This window comes from Vespa mandarinia, chromosome 13 (assembly GCF_050613455.1).
Source record: "Vespa mandarinia isolate Hongniang chromosome 13, ASM5061345v1, whole genome shotgun sequence".
NCBI classification, from domain to species: Eukaryota; Metazoa; Arthropoda; class Insecta; order Hymenoptera; family Vespidae; genus Vespa; species Vespa mandarinia.
The window spans coordinates 4,769,650-4,795,857 of NC_140822.1; the positions used below are offsets into that span (position 1 = coordinate 4,769,650).

A 26,208-nucleotide genomic window follows, 5' to 3' on the forward strand; every position below is an offset into this window, starting at 1 on the left:
TGAGATACGTATAATATTAATAAACAGTTTATAACTGAGCAAGTATCAAAAAAATCGTTGAATTAATTTCCATGTAAAGAAAACCAGTTTGATCAATTTATCGTTTGGACTCACACGTCCTGTTAACAAGATAAGAATCTGTTACACACAGATGGTAGCTTCAAATGTTGGTACGTAAGAAAAAATAGCTGAACTATAGGGTCTTTTGTTATAAGATAAATACATTGTAAAGAAAAGCATAATACATCGGTAGGTATTAATAAAAAGTTGTAAGTATCGGAAACATGAAGAATAGGAGAAGAAATATATTAAAATAAAATAAATTAAATTAAAATAAATTTATTTCAGAAAGACATTACGGTCTTAGTGCCATTCCTAGTGAAATTCCTACATATATATATACTCTTTTTTCTTTAGAAGTTAGTGCACATAAATCAGAAAAATTAAAAAATTATATAATCATTTATTCCGATACAAAGAAAACTATAAATCAGATCACTCATGTTCATTATCAACAATACAACAAATAATACGTTCCGTTGCACGTAAAAATCCGCAGTCGGTAGCAACCAAGCATTTGCACTCACCAGTAGAACAGTCGAGTCTTATCAATATAACTGGCTATGCCTCAAAAGGAGGTGTCTAGCACAAACTAAATTACTGATATTTAAATATTTCAATATGGATTATGAAATATGAATGAAGAACAGAATCAGCAATCATAAAATTATCAAATAACAGGAGTTCATAATTTCGGAATAGAATATCGGAAACGAGTATAATTTGTTCCTTACAGCAGTCTAACTTATATACTTCAGCATCACAACATACATACATCCGAGTTTTATCTCATTATTAAGTCAGAAATAGCCAATGCGGCTCATAATACATGAACACAAAGACAATTGTATCATACTACTACAAATATACTGTGATATCTACTATCCCATCTACATCTACATCTCACATCTACCTCACGAGGTTCATTCAAAAGAATTTATGTTCTCCTGTTAATTTGGGATTATGATGGGAGCGGTTCTTTTAAATGAATACCGGTTTGATCATTTTATCGCTGGTGCATACATGTGTCCTGCCCTTGACCTAAGTTAAAATAATTACACGCAGATGGAAGCTTCAAATGTAGATTCAAATATATATATTGACGTAATAGTGAAATTATTGGGACTTTAGTTATAAGATAAATAAATTGTAAAGAACAAATTATACTCGTTTCCGATATTCTATTCCGAAATGATCAACTCTTATTATTTGATACTTTTGCGATTGATGATTCTATTCTTTATTCTTGTTTGATAATCCATATATTCATATAGAAATACTTAAATATCAGTACATGATATCTTTCGCAAAAATTAAGTGAACATGCCTAGTGCTCATGACGCAATGACATTATTTGCGTTTGAAAAATGTGTTTTATATTTTTCTTGACTTTCTATTGGATAAAATTCAGTTCGATCTATCGGCATTAGATATCTCAATACTTTAGAATAGAAACGATATGGCATTATCCTGAAAATTGGTTTAGATTTGTTATTAAATTGTAAACGATAAAAATTAAAGAAAAATGTTACGATTGTGCGGATAAAGTTTTTCTGAGAAATCTATTATACCATTTCATAAATAGTAGGAGGTACATGTAATTTGGCACCAAAACAATTTTCCTATTACATCGAATGGAAGTAACAGTACATTCAGCAACATCTTGCGGACTAACAGTTGGAAGATGCCTGAAACAAATATTTATTTTTTTCATATTTATATAGTAATTAACTCTACAGGTACTAAACATTCATACCCAGAGAATTTAGCTGCAGGTATGCCCGTATTGAGAATGAACGTCGGACATAGTGATGTAATGCTAACGTCATGTCCATGAAACTAAATAAAATGTATAAACAGAAATAAAAAAATAATATAGCAACAAAAATATAGCCAACTAATCGATATTTCTATCAGCAAATAAATATAAATTAAGCATAATACATACGTCTAATTCCAATTGTAATGCTTCACTGAAACCAACAACTGAATACTTAGACGCACAATAATCTACAATTGCGGGACATCCAACGAGACCTCCAATACTCGCTATATTCACAATATGGCCTGTGTTGCTTTCTATCATTGCCGGAAGGAATGCTTTGACAATCTGGAAAAGATTCTATTATTACAAGAATCATGGAATTTATTAGAAATACATATAGTTGCAACAAATTTATATATTCCATTACTATCATAAAGAAAATATTTGTTATCGAACGATTACATACATTTTAACATACTTGCGGTACTGAATCGAATTAGCAAGTCAAAATGATTTTTCATTGATTTTTGGTCATCTAGACTCAGCAAATCGATTGATCGATATAATCGCTGCGAGTTTACATGTAGTAATGGATAACTGGGTTTAAAATAATTCTGTCACGATCCAAACGAATCCATTCTTTTGATTTCATTCAAAAGCACTCAGATGTCTATCAGATTTCAATTTACTATTTCTTTTTCTCTTTTGAAAATGATAGACGATAGTGCTAATGAATTCATGCAAATAACAAGTAAAAACAGTACATGAAATTTCCTCTAATTAGCCTTATAAACGATTCAACTTGCTCTACAACGATATGCACGCGGACATATTTATACAAGGATATGTCATGAATACAAAGAATACCTGTAAAAATTCTTCGAGAAAATCTAACTGGCAGTTTTTATGATAATTTTAATAATTTCAAAGTACTCGAAGGATCAGAAATAAAGAACTGTGAATCTAAGGATAGTCGGAAAACAGTTCACTTTACAACGATACGATACGTTTAGATATCACAATCTATATTCGAATCTGTAATCCACCGCAATGTTTGAATTATATTTTTGTTAATAAGCTAACTACATTAAACAGTAATATACCAAATGGTTTTGTTTAGAATTTAACGTATAAGGGATATATTATTGTTTTTCTTACCCAAAATTGGCTCATAATATTTACTTCCATTAAACGACTAAGAAGATCATCCGATGTCTTCCAGAAAATTCCAATATTTATCACACCTGCATTATTAATCAAAATAGTTACCTACAAATTAAATAAATATTTGAATAAAAATATTTTACAATTTACATATAAAAACGTGCGTTAGGCGTTCTTTAACAACAAAAGTTATACGTGATACGTACCGAACCGCGCATTACAATACTTCTCTAATCATAGTATCTGATTAGATTGACATTGAACTTATAATCTTCAAACTTAGAAAACATCCCAAAATTTAATGCAAAACAATCGAAGATTATCACGATATTAATGAAAAGAAAGTAGCTTTATTGGTCATTTGCCAAAAATTTTCAACTAATTTTAACGGTAATTCTTCAAATATTAATTCCCCTAAATGAGCCTAAAAATCGACAAAACTGTAAATGAAGTAAAATAGCTAATCTGACCCTTTAAGAAAATCCAAACTATTAAAACGTTATCTACTATCATTTTCTAAGCAAGTACAACGTTATCACGAGAACGCCTGCATTACATAATCCATCGATAACAGGAAGAAATTTCACTCGAAAAGTTCTTCGTGTGAAAATCGACAGAATTTTTCGCTATATTTTTCAATATCCGTCTAACAACGTTTTGCATGTAATCTCACCTGACCAACTTCTTCTCTAACAATTTCAGCCGTTTTGTAAATATCATCGCGATTACGAACATCGCAAACGTAACCGTAACAAGTACCACCCGCTGCTTTTATTAATTCCATCGTTTCTTCGATACCTGAAAGTTAACAAAAGAAAATCAATCATTTATGTAAGCATCTTTTTCGAAATAAAAATGATTCTTATATGCTATTCTTATCATTAATTAATTCCAAACTTATAAGTCTTCAGTAAATTGTCACAACTGTACTTAAATATTCGACTCAGCCGAATTAATAAGTAAATTGTATACATGCATCATTTGACGAACGAAAATAAATATATTTAAATGTTTTTATTCGACATGCTATTAATGAGTGTTGAAATATATATTAGAAAAACATTAGAAATAACTGCGTATAAAAAATTTAAGATACATTTACGTATGTATGCATTTGTATTTAATACGACGAAAGATAAATGTATAGATTCTTATAATAATTAATAAATAATTAATAATATTTTATCTTAAGAAGGAAGATATCTTAATTGATTTCATTATTTTCACTTAATATTTCTGCTAAATCTCAAAATGTAATAAATAGATAAATAAATATTTATCTAAAAGACGTTTCCGAAACGAATAGAAAACTTTAAAAATATATTTCGTTCATTCTAAAAACGTAAACAAATCCTATAGAAATATTTATGACTTAAGAAGAGAAAGTTTTCGTATCAATTCATATATGACTTTTTCTCATCCTTATAATGATCAAAATGTGATCTTAAAGTTAGATGGTTTATTACTATATATAAAAAGAAATAATACAATACATACTAACGTAAGAATATATGTGACTTGAATCATATGAAGATTTTAAATACGAACATTTGCCCCATAATATATTATAGATTTACCTTCCGAATATAATTTTGAATAAACAAAGAATTTTTTAAATGACATAGAATATCAAAGATAACGCACCGTTCTGATTGATGTCCCAAATGACAACGATGACACCATGATTAGCTAAACCGATGGCTATTGCTCTTCCAAGACCTCCGGCAGCACCTGTGACGAGAGCAATCTCGCCAGAAATGTCCTTCATTTGATATTTCCACGGAATAAATAACTTCATAATACTTCTCATAATTCCAATAAATTTGGAAATGATAAATTTGAACACAGGTAGAAAGATCCACATGATTACATAAACTTACAACGTTATTTTCGTCTCTCTTTCTGAGCAATTGAAAATTGTAACAAATTATCCTGTATTGAGCAATAACAACATTAATGTATAAGACGAAATATAAAACATAATTTATTATTATCATTATTATTATTATTATTATTATTATTATTAATATTATTATTATTATTATTATTATTACTATCTTCGTTATCATTATTATTATCGTAATATCAACATCATTATTATCACTAGTTTTATTGCAATCGTTAACATTAGTATTACACGATTATAGTTTGAGTATGATCAAGATCACATATCCACTACTCTCTTCCAAGAAAGTTTCCTTCAAAATCATACCTTCTTAAATCCCTTCAGAGATACACTTGTACATTGGATTTAAAAATTTACTCTCAATATTTAAATACTTTTCGAAATATTTTCTTTGTAATTACAAGCCAAAAACTCACAAAAAATAACACAAAGTTTATTTATTGTTACATTAATAACAACATTTGAAAAAGGAAATATTCCAATGCATGATATAGCTTACATAAAAAATCAAATGTCCACAGATCTTATTTCAGGAAATAAGAAGCAGCTAAAAAAAGATAAATAAGTAACGGCAACAAATTGTCAACAAAATAAATTATTCATCTCCTTAAAAAGAAAAGACTATCCTCTTCGTCCTATGGTTATCGACAAACTGAATGCCGAGCAAGTTGAACGAGATATTATATGCGAGGTAGGGATATACATACACAGAAGAGCGGGGGAAATACGCATTTCAAAACTGGCTACTGTACATATATACTTGACCTACTGACTCGAAATGTTTTGTATACGCCTTCAGTGAATATTTGTCGTTATATCATATACCGGAACTAATTACTACATAATTCTAAATCTTTCTTGAAATGAAACTTCTATCGCCGATGTACACAAGATGGGTCGAAAATAATATGAATAAACGGGTGTAACATTTGGTGATAATTTGTGCAGATCATATATCATAAGTTCAACACTTCTTGAAAATGATTATAACAAAACATCAATGAGCTCTAAAGAAGATTTTGTTTCGAATTTTGCATCATGAACAATCGATGCATTCTATTTTATTCCTGCACGAAAAACTCAATCTGAAAATTTCAAACAATCCCGAAAGACGATAACAAGATTAGAAACTATTGATGTCCTATTCCAAAGAAATGTTTCTCAATCCAATTGAAACATAACATTTTATTTCTTATTTTAATAACCCATATGTTTCATTTCTCGTAAACGACTCAATGTAATTAGAGCAAAAGAATATTTTTATATAAACAAGTTGTTTTCGATATTATTAATATAACATATAATTGATCGAAATTTCTTTTTCTCTCTCGCCCTCTATCTCTCTCTTTCTCTCTCTCTCTCTCAATCATTTCTTTTTCTACTTTATGATTTATTTTAAATAAATAACATTTTAACTTTTCTCTCTTATTTCGACTACAAAATGAATTTTGTATTTTGTCTATGTAAAATAGCAACATGTATGAATATGCAAAAGAGAGAAGGAGAGAAGGAGAGAGAAAGAGAGAGAAGAGGGATATGTCGAAAAGATCACCAATATGATAGTGGATAATATATTACATCCTGCATAAACCGGTAAATGGAAATTAATTTATTCCGAAAAAAAATAACAAAATCTTTTTACCCAAGAAACAAAAGAAGGAGAAAAGAACGCGAGCATAATTCTTCCCATTAATCCAATAAATTATCTGAATTTTTGAGTAAGTGCATCATATGGATTACGAAATCAACGTACGTCCAATAGTTTTTATCGATTTTTATCACAATCATAGTTATTATAAAAATATTAGAAAAAAAATAAGAAAGTACAAAAATAAACTTTTCTCGTTGTCGATGTCGTTATAGTTAAAAAAAAATATACTGGTCTATTCCTTTTATATAAAATTTTCGCGATTGACAATCATGTTGCATTTATTTTTTATAATACATTCTTTCGATTAATTACATTTTAATATAAATATTATTCAACTGAACAATTTGTATTCAATTGCAATTAATATTTTACGTTCTCTTGTTATATTAGATTTTTATATTTTTTCTGTTGACAATAAGAACAAACTGTTATCTTTGTTTAGTTTCTACGGACACATAACTTTTCCTCATCACAAGTTAAGAAAGTAAGATCACATTGATGTAATTAATACAAATCCAATAAGAATTTTAAACTCACCACTTTACAATATAATAAATTCAATAAGAATATTAAGAAAATAAATATTTAGATTAATATATTTAATAAAAATATATGATGTTAAATCTACACAAGTATATAGGTGCAAAAATATATATATATATATATGTGTGTGTGGGTGTGTTTGTGTGTGTGTGTGGGAAAAAATATAATTAAACCTGTTGAAAACTAATGACAGGTTAATTCTTTCCCTACTAGTAGGCCGGTACAATGCTGAGGAAAACAATATTGTACTCGATAGTGGTTAAACATTGAAAAATATATATAATTATTGAAATATAGATAGCATAATATCATATGCTGTTCGTTGTTCGCTGTTCGCTCTTCACTGTTCGCTGTCCCGTCTGTCTCTCTATTAATTTTTTGCTTCGCTATACTTGCTAGCTTTTTTCACTCGTACGTCAGTCGCTAAACATTACTCAATACTCTCTTATGCATTCAATTTCGCCACTATTTATCATTCTCTCTTTCTCAATATTCCAGATCTTCATTTACCATAACTATATGAACCTCACAATTGCACATAAACAATTACTATTGGAACGTTCCATTTTTTCATTCATCTAATAAATGGATAATCTTTGACTTCTAGAACCTTTACGTTTATCAGTTAATTTGTTTACCGACATATCTCACACACAAAAAAAAACCATATTCTTACGCAGTTTAGTATCTTCAATCAAATATACGTATCTACATATTTGAGATACGTATAATATTAATAAACAGTTTATAACTGAGCAAGTATCAAAAAAATCGTTGAATTAATTTCCATGTAAAGAAAACCAGTTTGATCAATTTATCGTTTGGACTCACACGTCCTGTTAACAAGATAAGAATCTGTTACACACAGATGGTAGCTTCAAATGTTGGTACGTAAGAAAAAATAGCTGAACTATAGGGTCTTTTGTTATAAGATAAATACATTGTAAAGAAAAGCATAATACATCGGTAGGTATTAATAAAAAGTTGTAAGTATCGGAAACATGAAGAATAGGAGAAGAAATATATTAAAATAAAATAAATTAAATTAAAATAAATTTATTTCAGAAAGACATTACGGTCTTAGTGCCATTCCTAGTGAAATTCCTACATATATATATACTCTTTTTTCTTTAGAAGTTAGTGCACATAAATCAGAAAAATTAAAAAATTATATAATCATTTATTCCGATACAAAGAAAACTATAAATCAGATCACTCATGTTCATTATCAACAATACAACAAATAATACGTTCCGTTGCACATAAAAATCCGCAGACGATAGCAACCAAGCATTTGCACTCACCAGTAGAACAGTCGTGTCTTATCAATATGACTGGCTATGCCTCAAAAGGAGGTGTCTAGCACAAACTAAAGTACTGATATTTAAATATTTCAATATGGATTATGAAATATGAATGAAGAACAGAATCAGCAATCGTAAAATTATCAAATAACAAGAGTTCATAATTTCGGAATAGAATATCGGAAACGAGTATAATTTGTTCCTTACAGCAGTCTAACTTATATACTTCAGCATCACAACATACATACATCCGAGTTTTATCTCATTATTAAGTCAGAAACAGCCAATGCGGCTCATAATACATGAACACAACGACAATTGTATCATACTACTACAAATATACTGTGATATCTACTATCACATCTACATCTACATCTCACATCTACCTCACGAGGTTCCCTCAAAAGAATTTATGTTCTCCTGTTAATTTGGGATTATGATGGGAGCGGTTTTTTTAAATGAATACCGGTTTGATCATTTTATCGCTGGTGGATACATGTGTCCTGTCCTTGACCTAAGTTAAAATAACTACACACAGATGGAAGCTTCAAATATAGATTCGGTTATTGACGTAATAGTGAAATTATTGGGACTTAAGTTATAAGATAAATAAATTGTAAAGAACAAATTATACTCGTTTCCGATATTCCATTCCGAAAATATAAACTCTTGTTATTTGATACTTTTGCGATTGATGATTCTATTCTTTATTCTTGTTTGATAATCCATATATTCATATAAAAATACTTAAATATCAGTACATGATATCTTTCGCAAAAATTAAGTGAACATGCCTAGTGCTCATGACGCAATGACATTATTTGCGTTTGAAAAATGTGTTTTATATTTTTCTTGACTTTCTATTGGATAAAATTCAGTTCGATCCATCGGCATTAAATATCTCAATACTTTAGAATAGAAACGATATGGCATTATCCTGAAAATTGGTTTAGATTTGTTATTAAATTGTAAACGATAAAAATTAAAGAAAAATGTTACGATTGTGCGGATAAAGTTTTTCTGAGAAATCTATTATACCATTTCATAAATAGTAGGAAGTACACGTAATTTGGCACCAAAACAAATTTCCTATTACATCGAATGGAAGTAACAGTACATTCAGCAACATCTTGCGGACTAACAGTTGGAAGATGCCTGAAACAAATATTTATTTTGTTCATATTTATACAGTAATTAACTCTACAGGTACTAAACATTCATACCCAGAGAATTTAGCTGCAGGTATGCCCGTATTGAGAATGAACGTCGGACATAGTGATGTAATGCTAACGTCATGTCCATGAAACTAAATAAAATGTATGAACAGAAATAAAAAAATAATATAGCAACAAAAATATAGCTAACTAATCGATATTTCTATCAGCAAATAAATATACTAAATTAAGCAAAATACATACGTCTAATTCCAATTGTAATGCTTCACTGAAACCAACAACTGAATACTTAGACGCACAATAATCTACGGCTCGGTAACATCCAAATAGACCTGCTATACTCGCTATATTCACAATATGGCCTGTGTTGCTTTCTATCATTGCCGGAAGGAATGCTTTGACAGTCTGGAAAAGATTCTATTATTACAAGAATCAAGGAATTTATTAGAAATACATATAGTTGCAACAAATTTATATATTCCATTACTATCATAAAGAAAATATTTGTTATCGAACGATTACATACATTTTAACATACTTGCGGTACTGAATCGAATTAGCAAGTCAAAATGATTTTTCATTGATTTTTGGTCATCTAGACTCAGCAAATCGATTGATCGATATAATCGCTGCGAGTTTACATGTAGTAATGGATAACTGGGTTTAAAATAATTCTGTCACGATCCAAACGAATCCATTCTTTTGATTTCATTCAAAAGCACTCAGATGTCTATCAGATTTCAATTTACTATTTCTTTTTCTCTTTTGAAAATGATAGACGATAGTGCTAATGAATTCATGCAAATAACAAGTAAAAATAATACATGAAATTTCCGCTAATTAGCCTTATAAACGATTCAACTTGCTGTACAACGATATGCACGCGGACATATTTACACAACGCTATGTCATGAATACAAAGAATACCTGTAAATATTCTTCGAGAAAATCTCACTGGCAGTTTTTATGATAATTTTAATAATTTCAAAGTACCCGAAGGATCAGAAATAAAGAACTGTGAATCTAAGGATAGTCGGAAAACAGTTCACTTTACAACGATACGATACGTTTAGATATCACAATCTATATTCGAATCTGTAATCCACCGCAATGTTTGAATTATAGTTTTGTTAATAAGCAACAACATTAAACAGTAATATACTAAATGGTTTTGTTTAGTATTTAACGTATAGGGGATATATTATTGTTTTTCTTACCCAAAATTGGCTCATAATATTTACTTCCATTAAACGACTAAGAAGATCATCCGATGTCTTCCAGAAAATTCCAATATTTACCACACCTGCATTATTAATCAAAATAGTTACCTACAAATTAAATAAATATTTGAATAAAAATATTCTACAATTTACATATAAAAGCGTGCATTAGACGTTCTTTAACAACAAAAGTTATACGAGATATTTGCCGAAAGACGCGTTACAATACTTCACCTCTAATCATAATATCTGATTAGATTGACATTGAACTTATAATCGTCAAACTTAGAAAGCATCCCAAAATTTAATGCAAAACAATCGAAGATTATCACGATATAAATGAAAAGAAAGTAGCTTTATTGGACATTTGCCAAAAATTTTCAACTAATTTTAACGATAATTCTTCAAATATTAATTCCCCTAAATGACCCTAAAAATCGACAAAACTGTAAATGAAGTAAAATAGCTAATCTGACCCTTTAAGAAAATCCAAACTATTAAAACGTTATCTACTATCATTTTCTAAGCAAGTACAACGTTATCACGAGAACGCCTGCATTACATAATCCATCGATAACAGGAAGAAATTTCCCTCGAAAAGTTCTTCGTGTGAAAATCGACAGAATTTTTCGCTATATTTTTCAATATCCGTCTAACAACGTTTTGCATGTAATCTCACCTGACCAACTTCTTCTCTAACAATTTCAGCCGTTTTGTAAATATCATCGCGATTACGAACATCGCAAACGTAACCGTAACAAGTACCACCCGCTGCTTTTATCAATTCCATCGTTTCTTCGATACCTGAAAGTTAACAAAAGAAAATCAATCATTTATGTAAGCATCTTTTTCGAAATAAAAATGATTCTTATATGCTATTCTTATCATTAATTAATTCCAAACTTATAAGTCTTCAGTAAATTGTCACAACTGTACTTAAATATTCGACTCAGCCGAATTAATGAGTAAATTGTATACATGCATCATTTGACGAACGAAAATAAATATATTTAAATGTTTTTATTCGACATGCTATTAGTGAGTGTTCAAATATATATTAGAAAAACATTAGAAATAACTGCGTATAAAAAATTTAAGATACATTTACGTATGTATGCATTTGTATTTAATACGACGAAAGATAAATGTATAGATTCTTATAATAATTAATAAATAATTAATAATATTTTATCTTAAGAAGGAAGATATCTTAATTGATTTCATTATTGTCACTTAATATTTCTGCTAAATCTCAGAACGTAATAAATAGATAAATAAATATGTATCTAAAAGACGTTTCCGAAACGAATAGAAAACTTTAAAAATATATTTCGTTCATTCTAAAAACGTAAATAAATCCTATAGAAATATTTATGACTTAAGAAGAGAAAGTTTTCGTATCAATTTATATATGACTTTTTCTCATCCTTATAATGATCAAAATGTGATCTTAAAGTTAGATGGTTTATTACTATATATAAAAAGAAATAATACAATACATACTAACGTAAGAATATATGTGACTTGAATCATATGAAGATTTTAAATTCAAACATTTGTCCCATAATATATTATAGATTTACCTTCCGAATATAATTTTGAATAAACAAAGAATTTTTTAAATGACATAGAATATCAAAGTTAACGCACCGTTCTGATTGATGTCCCAAATGACAACGATGACACCATGATTAGCTAAACCGATGGCTATTGCTCTTCCAAGACCTCCGGCAGCACCTGTGACGAGAGCAATCTCGCCAGAAATGTCCTTCATTTGATATTTCCACGGAATAAATAACTTCATAATACTTCTCATAATTCCAATAAATTTGGAAATGATAAATTTGAATACAGGTAGAAAGATCCACATGATTACATAAACTTTCAACGTTATTTTCGTCTCTCTTTCTGAGCAATTGAAAATTGTAACAAATTATCCTGTATTGAGCAATAACAACATTAATGTATAAGACGAAATATAAAACATAATTTATTATTATTATTATTATTATTATTATTATTATTATTACTATAATTATTATTATTCTTATTATTATTACTATCTTCGTTATCATTATTATTATCGTAATATCAACATCATTATTATCACTAGTTTTATTGCAATCGTTAACATTAGTATTACACGATTATAGTTTGAATATGATCAAGATCACATATCCATTACTCTCTTCCAAGAAAGTTTCCTTCAAAATCATACCTTCTTAAATCCCTTCAGAGATACAATTGTACATTGGATTTAAAAATTTACTCTCAATATTTAAATACTTTTCTAAATATTTTCTTTTCAATTACAAGCCAAAAACTCACAAAAAATAACACAAAGTTTATTTATTGTTACATTAATAATAACATTTGAAAAAAGAAATATTCCAATGCATGATATAATTTACATTAAAAAATCAAATGTCCACAGATCTTATTTCAGGATACAAAAAGTAGCGGTAAAGGATAAATTAATAACGGCAAACTAATTGTCTACGAAATCAATTATTCTTCTCTTTAAAAAAAAGACAATCCTCTTCGTCCTATGGTTATCGACAAACTGAATGCCAAGCAAGTAGCACGAGATATTATATGCGATGTGGTGATATTCATTCAGTGAAGAGCGGGGGAAATACGCATTTCAAAACTGGCTGCTGTACATATATATTTGACCAACTGATTCGAAACGTTTTGTATATGCTTTCAGTGAATATTTGTCGTTATATCATATACCAGAACTAATTACTACATAATTCAAAATCTTTCTTGAAATGAAACTTCTATCGCCAATGTACACAAGATGGGTCCAAAGGAATATGAATAAACGGGAGTAACATTTGGTGATAATTCGTGCAGATCATATATCATAAGTTCAACACTTCTTGAAAATGATTATAACAAAACATCAATGAGCTCTAAAGAAGATTATGTATCGAATTTTGCGTCATGAACAATCGATGCATTCTATTTTATTCCTGCACGAAAAACTCAATCTGAAAATTTCTAACAATCCCAAAAGACGATAACAAGATTAGAAACTATTGATGTCCTACTCCAAAGAAATGTTTCTCAATCCAATTGAAACATAACATTTTATTTCTTATTTTAATAACCCATATGTTTCATTTCTCGTAAACGACTCAATGTAATTAGAGCAAAAGAATATTTTTATATAAACAAGTTGTTTTCGATATTATTAATATAACATATAATTGATCGAAATTTCTTTTTCTCTTTCTCCCTCTATCTCTCTCTTTCTCTCTCTCTCTCTCTCAATCATTTCTTTTTCTACTTTATGATTTATTTTAAATAAATAACATTTTAACTTTTCTCTCTTATTTCGTCTACAAAATGAATTTCGTATTTTGTCTATGTAAAATAGCAACATGTCTATGTAAAATATGCAAAAGAGAGAAGGAGAGAAGGAGTGAGAAAGAGAGAGAAGAGGGATATGTCAAAAAGATAACCAATATGATAGTGGATAATATATTACATCCTGCATAAACCGGTAAATGGAAATTAATTGATTCCGAAAAAAAATAACAAAATCTTTTTACCCAAGAAACAAAAGAAGGAGAAAAGAATGCGAGCATAATTCTTCCCATTAATCCAATAAATTATCTGAATTTTTGAGTAAGTGCAACATATGGATTACGAAATCAACGTACGTCCAATAGTTTTTATCGATTTTTATCACAATCATAGTTTTTATAAAAATATTAGAAAAAAAATAAGAAAATACAAAAATAAACTTTTCTCGTTGTCGATGTCGTTATAGTTAAAAAAAATCTACTGCGTCTATTCCTTTTTTATAAAATTTTCGCGATTGACAATCCTGTTGCATTTATTTTTTATAATACATTCTTTCGATTAATTACATTTTAATATAAATATTATTCAACTGAACAATTTGTATTCAATTACAATTAATATTTTACGTTCACTTGTTATATTAGATTATTATATTTTTTCTGTTGACAATAAAAATCTTACAAAATACATACGTCTAATTCCAATTGTAATGCTTCACTGTAACCAACAACTGAATACTTAGACGCACAATAATCTACGACTCGGTAACATCCAATGAGACCTGCTATACTCGCTATATTCACAATATGGCCTTTGTTGCTTTCTATCATTGCCGGAAGGAATGCTTTGACAGTCTGGAAAAAACGAATATATGTATATGTGCAGTTTCAGAAACAGATCGCCAGTATTTGAGAGCGTATTGTATTCATCGTAAGGTTGAAAATAGCCTTGTAAGGTTGGATCCAAAAACACCTATGTTTCTAGTTATTTTTTATATACATCAGATAATATGCTTTGTATTAACAGTGAATGCAAACAAAATATTTTGTCAAAAGAATACGAAAAAATATTATTTTCAATAATTTCCGTTATCAAACTTTAAACCAGTTTCTAAATTCTCTTTTTGAAACGTGTTTCGATACTTTAAAGATGTCTTTAAAAGACGCTTTAAAACGTATAGGATTAATTTTTTTATTACTATTTTCATCCTTACAGTAAGCATAAATGTGTAAGCAGAAATGAATTTCTATGACCTAATGAAAACAAACAAAAAATTAGATGTTACTTCATACTACAGTTAGGAAAAGTGTATAAAAATAAATATATGCCTATAAAATACTAATATGATACGCGTCACTCATCTATCTATTATTTCAAATAAATTAAGAATTTAAGAAGGGATTAAAATATATTATCAAAGTCAACGCACTATTCTGATTGATGTCCCAAATGACAACGATGACATCATGATTAGCTAAAACGATGGCTATTGCTCTTCCAAGACCTCCGGCAGCACCAGTGACGAGAGCAATCTCACCAGAAATATTCTCCATTCGGTATTGCAATGGAATAAATATTTTCATGATATTCCTAATGATTTCCAGAAAGGTGAACATAATAGTATTCATTAAAGGCCGAATGTTCCACATGTTTCCAATAAAATTCTTTTCGTTATTTTAGTGCCTTTAATGGACAAGTAATGTTAGAAAAACGCTTTGTTTTAAATGGCGACGGTTTCATTATGAGATCGAATATAATATATAAATTACATATTTTATATTTCGTTCAATTATAGCTTTTCATATTACCATTATTATCATTATCATAATCATTGTTATAAAATCGTCCTTTGATCAGGCCAATGTACTCTGTATCTACTTTTCTCAAAAACCTATGCGAATATTTCAACTTTCGTTCTAATTAAACAAAAATCTACTTCCGACTCTTAGAAACATTCTGTTCAAATATCATATGCAGGCTCATAATTACATATACTTTTGAACATAACTATTTACACTAGTACCCGAATTATTTATTGTATTGAGAAACGAGCTCATATTGCGTCCTAGATAAGCCTGAACCCAAACCTAACAGACTTTTATTATGAATCTATTGACTTGATGAATTAGATCAATTATCGATAATTGATATATATATTTCTATTTAAAAAAAAATAAATCATGTGCAGTTAAAAGGTTATTTAAAAACTTCTAATATATATAACATTGTAATTTTTGCATGGGCTAATGGTAATAAGAATGTATAAAAATTCTGATGATCGTTATGTTTACTTACGTATCAACAGTTTTATTGATTAGAATCTCTCAGAATTGAATTACGATAAACTAAAAAATGGAATAACGATAATAGATCAATGATTCTTTTCTTATAAGTGGAGTTTATCTTCTATCAATCATGATTATCGTCTAACTGATTGAAGTTCTAACCAAATATTTAAGTAGTATCAACGAATATAGTTTATAATGATGTCGATATAAACGAAATGTGGATATTGTAATCGAGATAATTATGTGAAACCGGAAAAGCATTGTCCGTTTATATAATTATTTATTATAATTACGCAATTAATTAATTGCATAAGAGGTCAATATACTAGTTCAAAAAGATCATTTTTTACGATACTGTATCACAATATAATTATTGCATTCACAAGATATACTGACAAAGTTGATCATATAACGCTTCTATGAACATACACTCTGTTTTCATTAGAAAATAAGATAAGATCAAATAAGACGTCAGATAATTATTTCTCTTGGTTACACATTACAGGATTATAATGAAAGAAATTCTTAATAATAACAGTTAAGTTTACATAATAACAATAGACGTTCTCATTTATTTTTGATAGCTTTCTTAGGATGACTAAATCATAATCGAATTATATTCGACTATGGAAAACAGCTTCACTGATATAAAAGTGTATCAATATAAGATTTAATTACTAATATTAAAAAAAAATGGCATAAGAATGGATTTTTAATTAACTATGTTTCATTTCAATTCGACCGAAAAAATCTCACGGAAAATGATCGAAAATCAAGATTGATCAAGATCTATTATTTACGTCAATCTGAAAACGAAATTGGTAATTCATGATAGTTTCAAAATTGAAAACCCTTTCATTAAAGTAAAACTAAAATAATAAACAGTTTTATAAGAGTGAAAAAAGGATTTAATTTTACTGTAAAAGAGTAAGAAAAACTAATTTGTGTGCAAGGAAAAATAACTTTATTAACGAAGCAATATCCAAGATTTTATCCGACCTAACGGCACTAATAAAAAATTATCAAGTATGAGAAAATAACAAACTAATAAGCGATACACTGACCAACAGTAATAATTATAGATATGTATTTTCATAATCTCCAACAAATTTATTATTTAGATTTAATATATAAGAATAGCAAAAATAATTTGTACATAACTTAAAAATTTTTACGTAACGGATGTCTTTATCATTTTGATGACAAAGTTGAATTGTGGTTACACACACATTGTGATTACACACATATTATTAATATATATAGATTTTCAAATTTTTAAATGCATGCTATCAGAGATAAAAAGAAAAAATTAAAGATTTTAAAACAATTCAGTAATTATTGAGAATTTTATATGTCTAATTGCGTAAAACGCTTAGTTTACGATGATTCTATATTTATAGAAAGATTCTATCAATTAAAAGCACCCGTAGCTTCATGCTTCTTAATGTCATGATTAACAACATCATTTTAACAACAGAATTTTCGTAGATAGAGTATAGAATGGTGCTTGACATCAGTAAAAAACTAATATAATTTTGACAAAAAATAATTGAAATTTTTTTAAAAGACAAAGTTTTAAATTAATTATATAAAGCCGAAATATTGTTTTTCATTCACTTAATGATACTTACCAGTTTAATTTATAAAAGGTGTCTCCTTTTAATCGATATGGCCAAATATCTTCGATCATATTGATTTTAATGACAAAAACTAGTAAGATCAAATATATTTGGTCATATCGTTTGAAATGAGATATATCGTAAAAATTTTATTTAACCAAGCCATTTCGTTATATTTCTTGTTATTTAGAAATGGTTGACGTATCTTCAGTCTGACGAAAAATGACATTTATGTCTTCGATAGTAGTTGAGATTAAAACAAATATTATTTCTATATTAAATACTTTAAAACATTTAATTTACAACACGCATGTTGTATGAATAATAAATGGTATGTATAATACATACTGGCTATAATTACAAATATATGTATTGCTATAGTTTGGTAAATAAGCAAACTGTAGTATAGTGATCTTGGGCTTGAAATTAATATGAACGTTATCTAATGTTCCAAAGAGATACAAAAAAAGATTGAAGACACACGGAGATATAATTACAATAAAATAGAAGTTGAGTTTATTAATATTAATAATAAATTTAATTAATTATATTATAAATAAATTTATTAACTACATTGGGTTTATTAATATTATTAATAAATTTATTAATTATATTGAGTTTATTAATATTAATTAAATCTAATTAATAGATCGAATTCTATGATTTTTTGCAATATATCAATTTTAAGATAAATATACCGTTCTATTTAAAACAAAAAAAATAACGTAATTACTATTTCTGTTTAGAATAAACAAAAAAAAAACAAAAAAGAAACAAACAAAAAAGTTCCATAGCCGCAATAAGAATTCTTCAGAGAAAATTTTCTGATACTGATTGTAATTAAGAAAAATGATTCAGTTGCAAAGTTAAAAGCATATTGTTTTTAAATAACCGTTGTAACGAAACTTCATATTAATTACGATACAATTCAAATCAATGTACGATTCAAATATATTGGCGCATACATGCGTAATCTTAGATATTTACAGTACTTTCTCCTAAGGGTATGTTGACACACGTGCACAACTTCAGGTATCTATAGTATTTTCGCCTAAAAGCCACATATCTTTACTGGGTATATTTGCTTTTGGAAACTCGTTAGATACTCACTAAGAAATAGCATAGATAAAACACATTGTCATTTTTGTTCAAGCTCAGGCATTATTAGTAAAGTATCTAGTCTTCGATAATGTGATAAGCTACTATCCAAATAACAATGCAACATTCATGAGTCCACATGGTCATTAGGACAAAGGACTACATATAAGATTGGTTAAGCATTTCAAACAAACTATCCTGACACGCTCACTAGTAATAAGAATATTACTTTTCCGTTCCAGGCACTTTCTATTAAAATTTCATTTCTTAATTCATTAATGCAGTTTAAGAGAAATCTATAGTTAGTTGCATTCAACTGTTTGCACTTTTCAATAAGACAACCAAGTTTTACCAATATCACTGGCTATACCTCAAACGGAGGTATCCAGAACAATCTAAATCGTAACAAGTCCAGCTATATCTTTCAGACTCACAAAATCCGAATCTTATTACATTCCTGATTATTATTCCTTCAGGAATAGCCAACACAACTATCTACATGTTACTACAAGAATACATCAACAATTATATCGTACTTCAACAAATATACAAGTGATAACTATAATTGACACTATGTATATTTGCATATTTATTATTGCACATTTACTTCATAAGGCCATGGAATTCTTTAAAAAAACGTTCTTCCATTAATTTTCATGAACGTGACTAGCGGTATTTTGCTGACAAATTACAACGGTTCTTAATACGTTGACTGTCGCGCAAATTTCACGTGACTTGCGCAAGGCGCCAACATAAATTTTTTACAATTTTTTACAAATTTTTTAAATATTATTTACAGCAGATAAGGTGAGTTGTATAAACGTGTCTTATGCAATTTTCGTGGTGGGAGGTCACCGGTGACCTCCATAACGCTGTAGACCATTTTGCTCATATGAGAAGCCAAAAATGGTAGTAGATTATAATTTAGGGAAATCTTCAGTTAATTTGTCTGATCAAATGACTGCTTATAGTTCATCATTGCGAAAAACTATAAAGTAGTACAGAAAATTGGCAATAGAGCTTTTGCTGAATACTTGTGTTATAAATTCAATGCTGTTATGCAAACAAGCAACTCGAAAAAATATTTCAATCACCGATTTTAGGATGAAGTTAGCAATGTATTTATTGAAATGTTTTGATGATGAAGATTCCATTTCATCAAGAAATTGCGTACATAAAAAATGTCGTCATGAACTTATAAGGTCACCAGGAAGTATGCGAAATGTAAGGCGATTTTGCAAAAACTGCTACGAAAAGAATTCAAAACAGATAGGAAAAATGAGAGCCAAGAATTGCATTAAAAAAGTGATGACATATTGTGGCGATTGTCTTAGTTTACTTTTCTTTGCCTACCATGTTTCAATGTGACTCATCGTTATGTGCACAAATAATATGTATATTTTCCTTGTATTAATAAAATTATAATTACATGTTCTGTACGACATTAATTTCTTTAAACCACTACGGAATCAATGGTATTATTTAAAAAATTTATTGAATCAATGTTTACCCTAATTATATATTTTCACTATTCGTCGCGTCGCCCGTCACCGGTGGTCCCCACTATAGCCAAGTCGAGTGCCGGTCACCGGTGACCCCCAAGCAGTCAACGTATTAAGCCTAGTGCTGCCTCCTTTATTCATCGTGATCAGTGAATCTATAACTCTAATAATTAGAAAGAAATGAAGGAACTCTCTTCGTGCAAATTGAGTATCTTCGTTATAGTTCGGTGCGAAACACGTATCTAAAAATTAGAAAAAAAAGGAAAACACGAATTACAATGAAATATAATAATATAACACATTACTAAATGAAAAGGAAATTATATATATATATATATATATATATATATATATATATATAAAATATCTTTTATTGATTATGGGAGATGATAAACGAAAATATGTTTCTCTGTGAACAAAGAAACGGCAATTTACGTTTATTATTCACACTGTTTAAATTTTATACCACACTCCCGTACTACTTCTCTCGTCTACGTTCTATTTCTAACTGCCCGTTTCTCTTCCAAATCTTAACGGCTTGTAGGTAATAAAAAAATTTGTAGATAACAAAAGACAATGGAAGGGCGGGACATGAGACGCGCGGCAAATCTACCTGAAAAAAGTATATTTTCTTTACATATATACGTATATAGATTAAAAAAAAAAAGAAGAGGAAAGAAATAATAAGTGTTGCTCATAGTAACTAAAATCTCTCACACATATTGTAAAATATCTAACGTTATCTGCCGTGAAGTAAACAAATCACACGCTTCTACTTCATTACCATTTCTTCGAGCAAAAGTAAATCGAGTTCTTATAATTTTACAGCCATTACATTGATAAATAGCAAGTTGATAATAGAAGTTATAAAATTAACGAAATTTACATCCACAACTGTTAATCTTTAATATTTAAAATGTTCGCCAAATTTGAAACATATATTGTACATTATATCTTTCTTAGAAGCATCATTTTCTTTACAGCGTATTATAAAATACTATTACAAATGAAAATACTTTTTGGATTAACTAAAATAAAAGAATTGTTGTTAATATAAAAAGTTCTAAGAGAATTTATGCAAGCATGTTACACTTATAATGTCTTAAACAAAAATAATTTATTCTTATTCACCTCGACAAAAATTTCATGAGATACTACGAACATACCACCGATTGAAAGCCCGCACGGCTTCATGCTTCTTATTATCATAAGTAACAAAAGCTTTTGGGTTTTTATAGAAAGTATATAGAATGGAACTTGACATCTGTAAACAAAAACATTGGGTTTTTTTTTCATAAAAATTATAATTTCTAGCTTTTCAACTTGAAAACCTTTCGAATAAAGATATTGAAATATTCATTTTTACAAGTCGTATTCATTTTGATTAAATAAGATGCCCGAGTTACGACATATCGTAGGATCTTACAATTCATAGAAAACTGCTCTGTTATGATCAATAAGCAGTTGCCCAATGTAAAAATTAATATAAATAATCAATACAGATCCAACAACAACGATGAAGCATTCAAACGTTTCATTTGTATTTTGCAAAATCTCAGGTAATTGCAACATCTGAAAACAAGGAGCATAGTAACAAAGTCTTTTAAACAAACGATTCTATAAGTAATTGATGCAAAAAAAGATAAATAATATACTGGAATAAAAGACAATATTTATAAAAATAGTATGGAAAATAATGTTTCATACTTAAATACTTATACTTCATCAATTGTTTAAGTTCCACTTACATAAAGAAAATCAAAGAAAATAAGAACCATGCAAAGGAAAACTCCAACTATGTAAATTATTTTTGAAAAATTGTTTACCATATCTACAAATCTTTCAAACAAAAAAAAAAAGAATTTATTATCAGATATAATAAGGAAACAAAATCAATTTTTTATTATGTAACTAACTCTGTAGCTCTTATGTAATGCTCTATTATATCTATTACCCATTCCTGTTCCTTCTGAACTTTTCTATTACAGAAAAAATTTTGTTTATATATCTTTTCCTTAAATGGTTGACTTATCTTAAACCTAAAATAAATAAGTTAAAAGATAATATTAACATTCATGACAATACCTTGCATAAGAAATAATCTATTTTTTCAATTAAAAACGTACATTATAAAGGTAAACTGCATACAAGCGTGCTGTATTATTACTAAATACGATGAATAACAAACAAAAGTTATTGTCAAAGTGATAAAGATTGCTGTTATTTGATAAATAAGCAAACTATAATATACTGTTCCTGCGTTAGAAACATTATTAATAGGAAAGGGTAAGATTACATGCACACTGTCTAATGTTCCAAAAATATTCAGGAAAACACTTAAAAGACTTGGAACCATTAATGAAATAGCATAGAGGCAGCAGATACCTGTAAAATAGTTTATATGCAATGTCTATTTACAGAATATAATCATTCGCATAGACTTATTTACCCGCAAAAATAATTGTATATAATTTAATTTGTCCCATATATTTTTCTAAAATGTATAGTTCCTTTTTATTCAGAAACCGTTCATAATCATTTTTAAAGTGAGCTAGCAATTTCTGTATCTAGAATTCAAAAGATTCATCTTCGTAATTACATATATATACATATATATATAAATACATCAAAATTTGATAATGCTTGTAATATAATAATAATAATACGAACTGTTCCGGAACGAAAGTAAACGATGCTATAAGTACAGATAATACATAGATTAGTTAACATCTTCTGCAGTAATTTTAAATTCGATTGTAATTTAATGTTCGACATGAGAAGATAATAAAACTGCAATTATGAAAAGTTAATGCATTGTAAATCCAATTTAGAACAAAATAAATATATATTCAGAAATAATTAATGTGTGTGTGTGTGTGTGTGTATCTATATATTAATGTATCCTATTAATATATATATACAAATACACATATATTCCTGTTAATTTGTATATAATCTAATTTTTGTATTAAATATTTATTCATGCGTAGATTAATTTAAAACGAACTAATTAATAACTATAAAAAAGGAATTAATAATTATATTAATAATTATATTAATAATAATCAAGTATACACTTTAAAAAATATTTACCTGAAGTACAATCATTGGCAATAAATAAGCTACTATAATACAAAATTGAAACAGCGGTCGGATTGAACTATGATAAGGGCCTAGTATCAATATTAATTTAACTACTCTATTCGAAAAAAGGAAGTGTTCTTCGTAAAATTCCGAACCTTTTAGAACCATTGTCAAGTATTTTCTGTTTCAAAGTAAACAATTAACCAACCCCACGCTTCTACTTCATTGCGCATTCTAATAGCTCTTTATTATAGCAGATGCCATTATATGGAAAACAGTGACATGAAAATAATATCATAACAGAACGTAACATTCGAATATATTTCTTTTATAAACTTTTTTATTATTGAACCCTTTGCCATATGTTTGACATGCACATAAATATTAAAATAGGTGAATGTTCTCAACCATTAAGCGTGCGACATTATATTTTACCCTTTTATTTTTCCATGACATGCGCAGCAGCCTTTTATAATTCCAGCTCTTGTCAGTCGCCGTCCAACCATGAAACACATAGGTGTTTAAAAAAAAGTAGTAAATGTTAGAAAAAACTGATCGATACAATAGTAGGTGAGGTGTAGTGAATTTTACCGCTGAAGTATTGAATTTTATCAAGTGAATACATTTCTTCGAGCAAAAGTTAATCGATTTCTTATAGTTTTACAGCCATTACATTGACGAATAGCAAATTGATAAAAGGATATGTGAAATCAATGAAATTTAGATCTACATTTTATCTTTAATATTTAATTTGGTCATCAAATTTTAAAACATGTAAGTCTATTATATTCTTAGAAGAAATAAAATCTTCTATATATAACAAGAAAATTTATATTTTCATTATGATATTATCGTTTTCTTTAAAGCGTAATATAAAATACTATTGGAAATGAAAATACTTTTAAGATTAACTGAAATAAAAGATTTGTTGTTAATATAAAAAGTTTTCAAGAGAATTTATGCAAGCATGTTGCACCCTCTACAAAGCATCTTAAACAATGATAATATTTTGCTACTCACCTTAGCAAAAATTTCCACGATAATTCCAATGATTCAGAGCTCGCATAATTTATTAATTCTTGCTAACATAAGTGATAACAGCATTTAAATTTTTATAGAAATTTTATAGAATGTTACTTGACATCTGTAAAAAATTATTAAATGTTTTTTTGTACAATTAATATTTTACGACTTAGAATTCTTATCAAACAAAATTTTTTAATACTGATTTTATCAATCCAGTAAAATCTATTTCTATTATTCCTATTGTAATAAAAATATATACTCACCATGAAAAATATTTGTCTTTCGTGTCAATTTTCGGGAAAAGAAAATAAACATTTAAAAAATTAATTTCAAAGAAAATTATTTCGCACTAACTCTGTGACTCTTGTATAACAATTGAATAATTACATCGATCATCCAATCCCATTTTTTCTGAGATATTCTATTAAACTAAACCTTTTGTGTATATCTTTGATAACACATAAATAATCGGCGTATCTTTCCTTTGCCATAAATATGTTAAAATTAAAGTAATATTTTAATTTAATTTATTATTAAAATAATATTTGCAACAATAATATTTAAAAATTGATCATAATATATTTTTTATCCAATCTACTAGTATTTTTTAATAAAAATTCCGAGATTATTCATTAATTAATCCGACATATATTATTGGATATAAACAAATATTAATATTATTTCCGAATTAAAAACTTACATGATAACAGTAAATTGGTCACATGCATATTGTATAAGTGCCCAAAACAATGAATAAATAATAATGTTCATAGTTATTAGAATAAACGCTCCTATTATTTAATAAATAAGCAAACTATAATATAGCAAATCTTCGCATAAAACGATACTAACAGGAAAAGATAATATTGAATGGATATTGTTAAAAATATATAGAAATACATTTAAAATACTTAGAGTCGTTATTAAAATAAAATAATTGTAGAAAAAAACTATAACAATAGGAAAATAATGTGTATTTGCAATATTATTTTATTATTTTTTGCAATTATTTCATTGTACTTACCCATGAGAATATAGACATATAATTTACTTTTGTTCGCATATATTTCCATAATATTTACAGATTCTTAATAAAGTTTGATACGAGTAAATAATAGTTTCACCTGAAAAGTGAATACATTTTTCCGTAACTAAAAAATATTTCAGATGAAGTAAAATTAATCTGAAAACAATAATACCAACCATTGTTAGATCAAAGTAAGCGATAATATAACAATAGAAAAAATGTAAGCCAGGTATCATCGACTCCAATACTTTTATAATCAATAGCAGGTTCATGTTTAATGTGTAGAACTGATAAAACTGGAATTGTGAAATGATATTAAAATCTGACGTAATAATTAATGAATTATCTTTTAAAAATATCTGATAAATAAATATAATCGGCTAATAATGAGTACTGTTATTTATTCAAAATTACGAAAATAATTATAGACCGAAATTTGAATATACAATACATTATTTGAT

General features: G+C 27.8%; 5 protein-coding genes across 9 annotated transcripts; 1 reads left to right on the forward strand and 4 right to left on the reverse strand.

Annotated features, from left to right (window-relative positions):
- Positions 1-319: 319 nt before the first annotated feature.
- On the reverse strand, positions 320-5,529 carry LOC118448580 (17-beta-hydroxysteroid dehydrogenase 13-like). 3 transcript variants are annotated; one of them, XM_085660959.1, is made up of 8 exons: positions 5,395-5,529; positions 4,634-4,921; positions 3,663-3,787; positions 2,984-3,094; positions 2,009-2,182; positions 1,817-1,899; positions 1,632-1,748; positions 320-1,530 (listed from the first exon to the last, which is right to left on the reverse strand). In XM_085660959.1, the coding sequence occupies exons 2-8, from the start codon at positions 4,851-4,853 to the stop codon at positions 1,395-1,397; spliced, it is 966 nt and encodes a 321-aa protein (XP_085517085.1). In that variant the 5' UTR covers positions 4,854-4,921; positions 5,395-5,529; the 3' UTR covers positions 320-1,394. The 3 variants fall into 3 exon arrangements, with proteins under 3 accessions (XP_085517085.1, XP_035737897.2, XP_035737902.2); XM_035882004.2 differs by lacking the exon at positions 5,395-5,529 and adding an exon at positions 5,202-5,362; XM_035882009.2 differs by lacking the exon at positions 5,395-5,529 and adding an exon at positions 5,202-5,361 and having other exon boundaries at positions 2,009-2,170.
- Positions 5,530-8,249: 2,720 nt separating this feature from the next.
- Positions 8,250-13,340, reverse strand: LOC118448578 (estradiol 17-beta-dehydrogenase 11-like). 2 transcript variants are annotated; one of them, XM_085660984.1, is made up of 8 exons: positions 13,007-13,340; positions 12,439-12,726; positions 11,468-11,592; positions 10,786-10,896; positions 9,812-9,973; positions 9,617-9,699; positions 9,432-9,548; positions 8,250-9,330 (listed from the first exon to the last, which is right to left on the reverse strand). In XM_085660984.1, the coding sequence occupies exons 2-8, from the start codon at positions 12,656-12,658 to the stop codon at positions 9,195-9,197; spliced, it is 954 nt and encodes a 317-aa protein (XP_085517110.1). In that variant the 5' UTR covers positions 12,659-12,726; positions 13,007-13,340; the 3' UTR covers positions 8,250-9,194. The 2 variants fall into 2 exon arrangements, with proteins under 2 accessions (XP_085517110.1, XP_085517109.1); XM_085660983.1 differs by having other exon boundaries at positions 9,812-9,985.
- On the reverse strand, positions 12,679-15,568 carry LOC146872610 (uncharacterized). Its single transcript, XM_085661112.1, has 6 exons — positions 15,533-15,568; positions 15,201-15,356; positions 15,006-15,083; positions 14,796-14,957; positions 13,007-13,018; positions 12,679-12,726 (listed from the first exon to the last, which is right to left on the reverse strand). The coding sequence occupies exons 1-6, from the start codon at positions 15,566-15,568 to the stop codon at positions 12,679-12,681; spliced, it is 492 nt and encodes a 163-aa protein (XP_085517238.1).
- Positions 14,822-23,862, reverse strand: LOC146872611 (uncharacterized). Of its 2 annotated transcripts, XR_014982865.1 has the most exons (11): positions 23,704-23,795; positions 23,281-23,400; positions 23,060-23,177; positions 22,737-22,995; positions 22,527-22,649; positions 22,359-22,449; positions 22,037-22,182; positions 21,742-21,874; positions 21,046-21,223; positions 20,619-20,852; positions 14,822-14,957 (listed from the first exon to the last, which is right to left on the reverse strand). XR_014982865.1 is itself a non-coding variant. In XM_085660916.1 (9 exons), the coding sequence occupies exons 1-9, from the start codon at positions 23,860-23,862 to the stop codon at positions 21,588-21,590; spliced, it is 1,200 nt and encodes a 399-aa protein (XP_085517042.1). The 2 variants fall into 2 exon arrangements, 1 of the variants encoding a protein (XP_085517042.1); XM_085660916.1 differs by lacking the exons at positions 14,822-14,957; positions 20,619-20,852; positions 21,046-21,223 and adding an exon at positions 21,588-21,638 and having other exon boundaries at positions 23,704-23,862.
- Positions 20,015-20,476, forward strand: LOC146872612 (uncharacterized). Its single transcript, XM_085661113.1, has 2 exons — positions 20,015-20,103; positions 20,212-20,476. Exons 1-2 carry the CDS (start codon positions 20,015-20,017, stop codon positions 20,474-20,476), a joined length of 354 nt encoding a protein of 117 aa, XP_085517239.1.
- Positions 23,863-26,208: the final 2,346 nt, after the last annotated feature.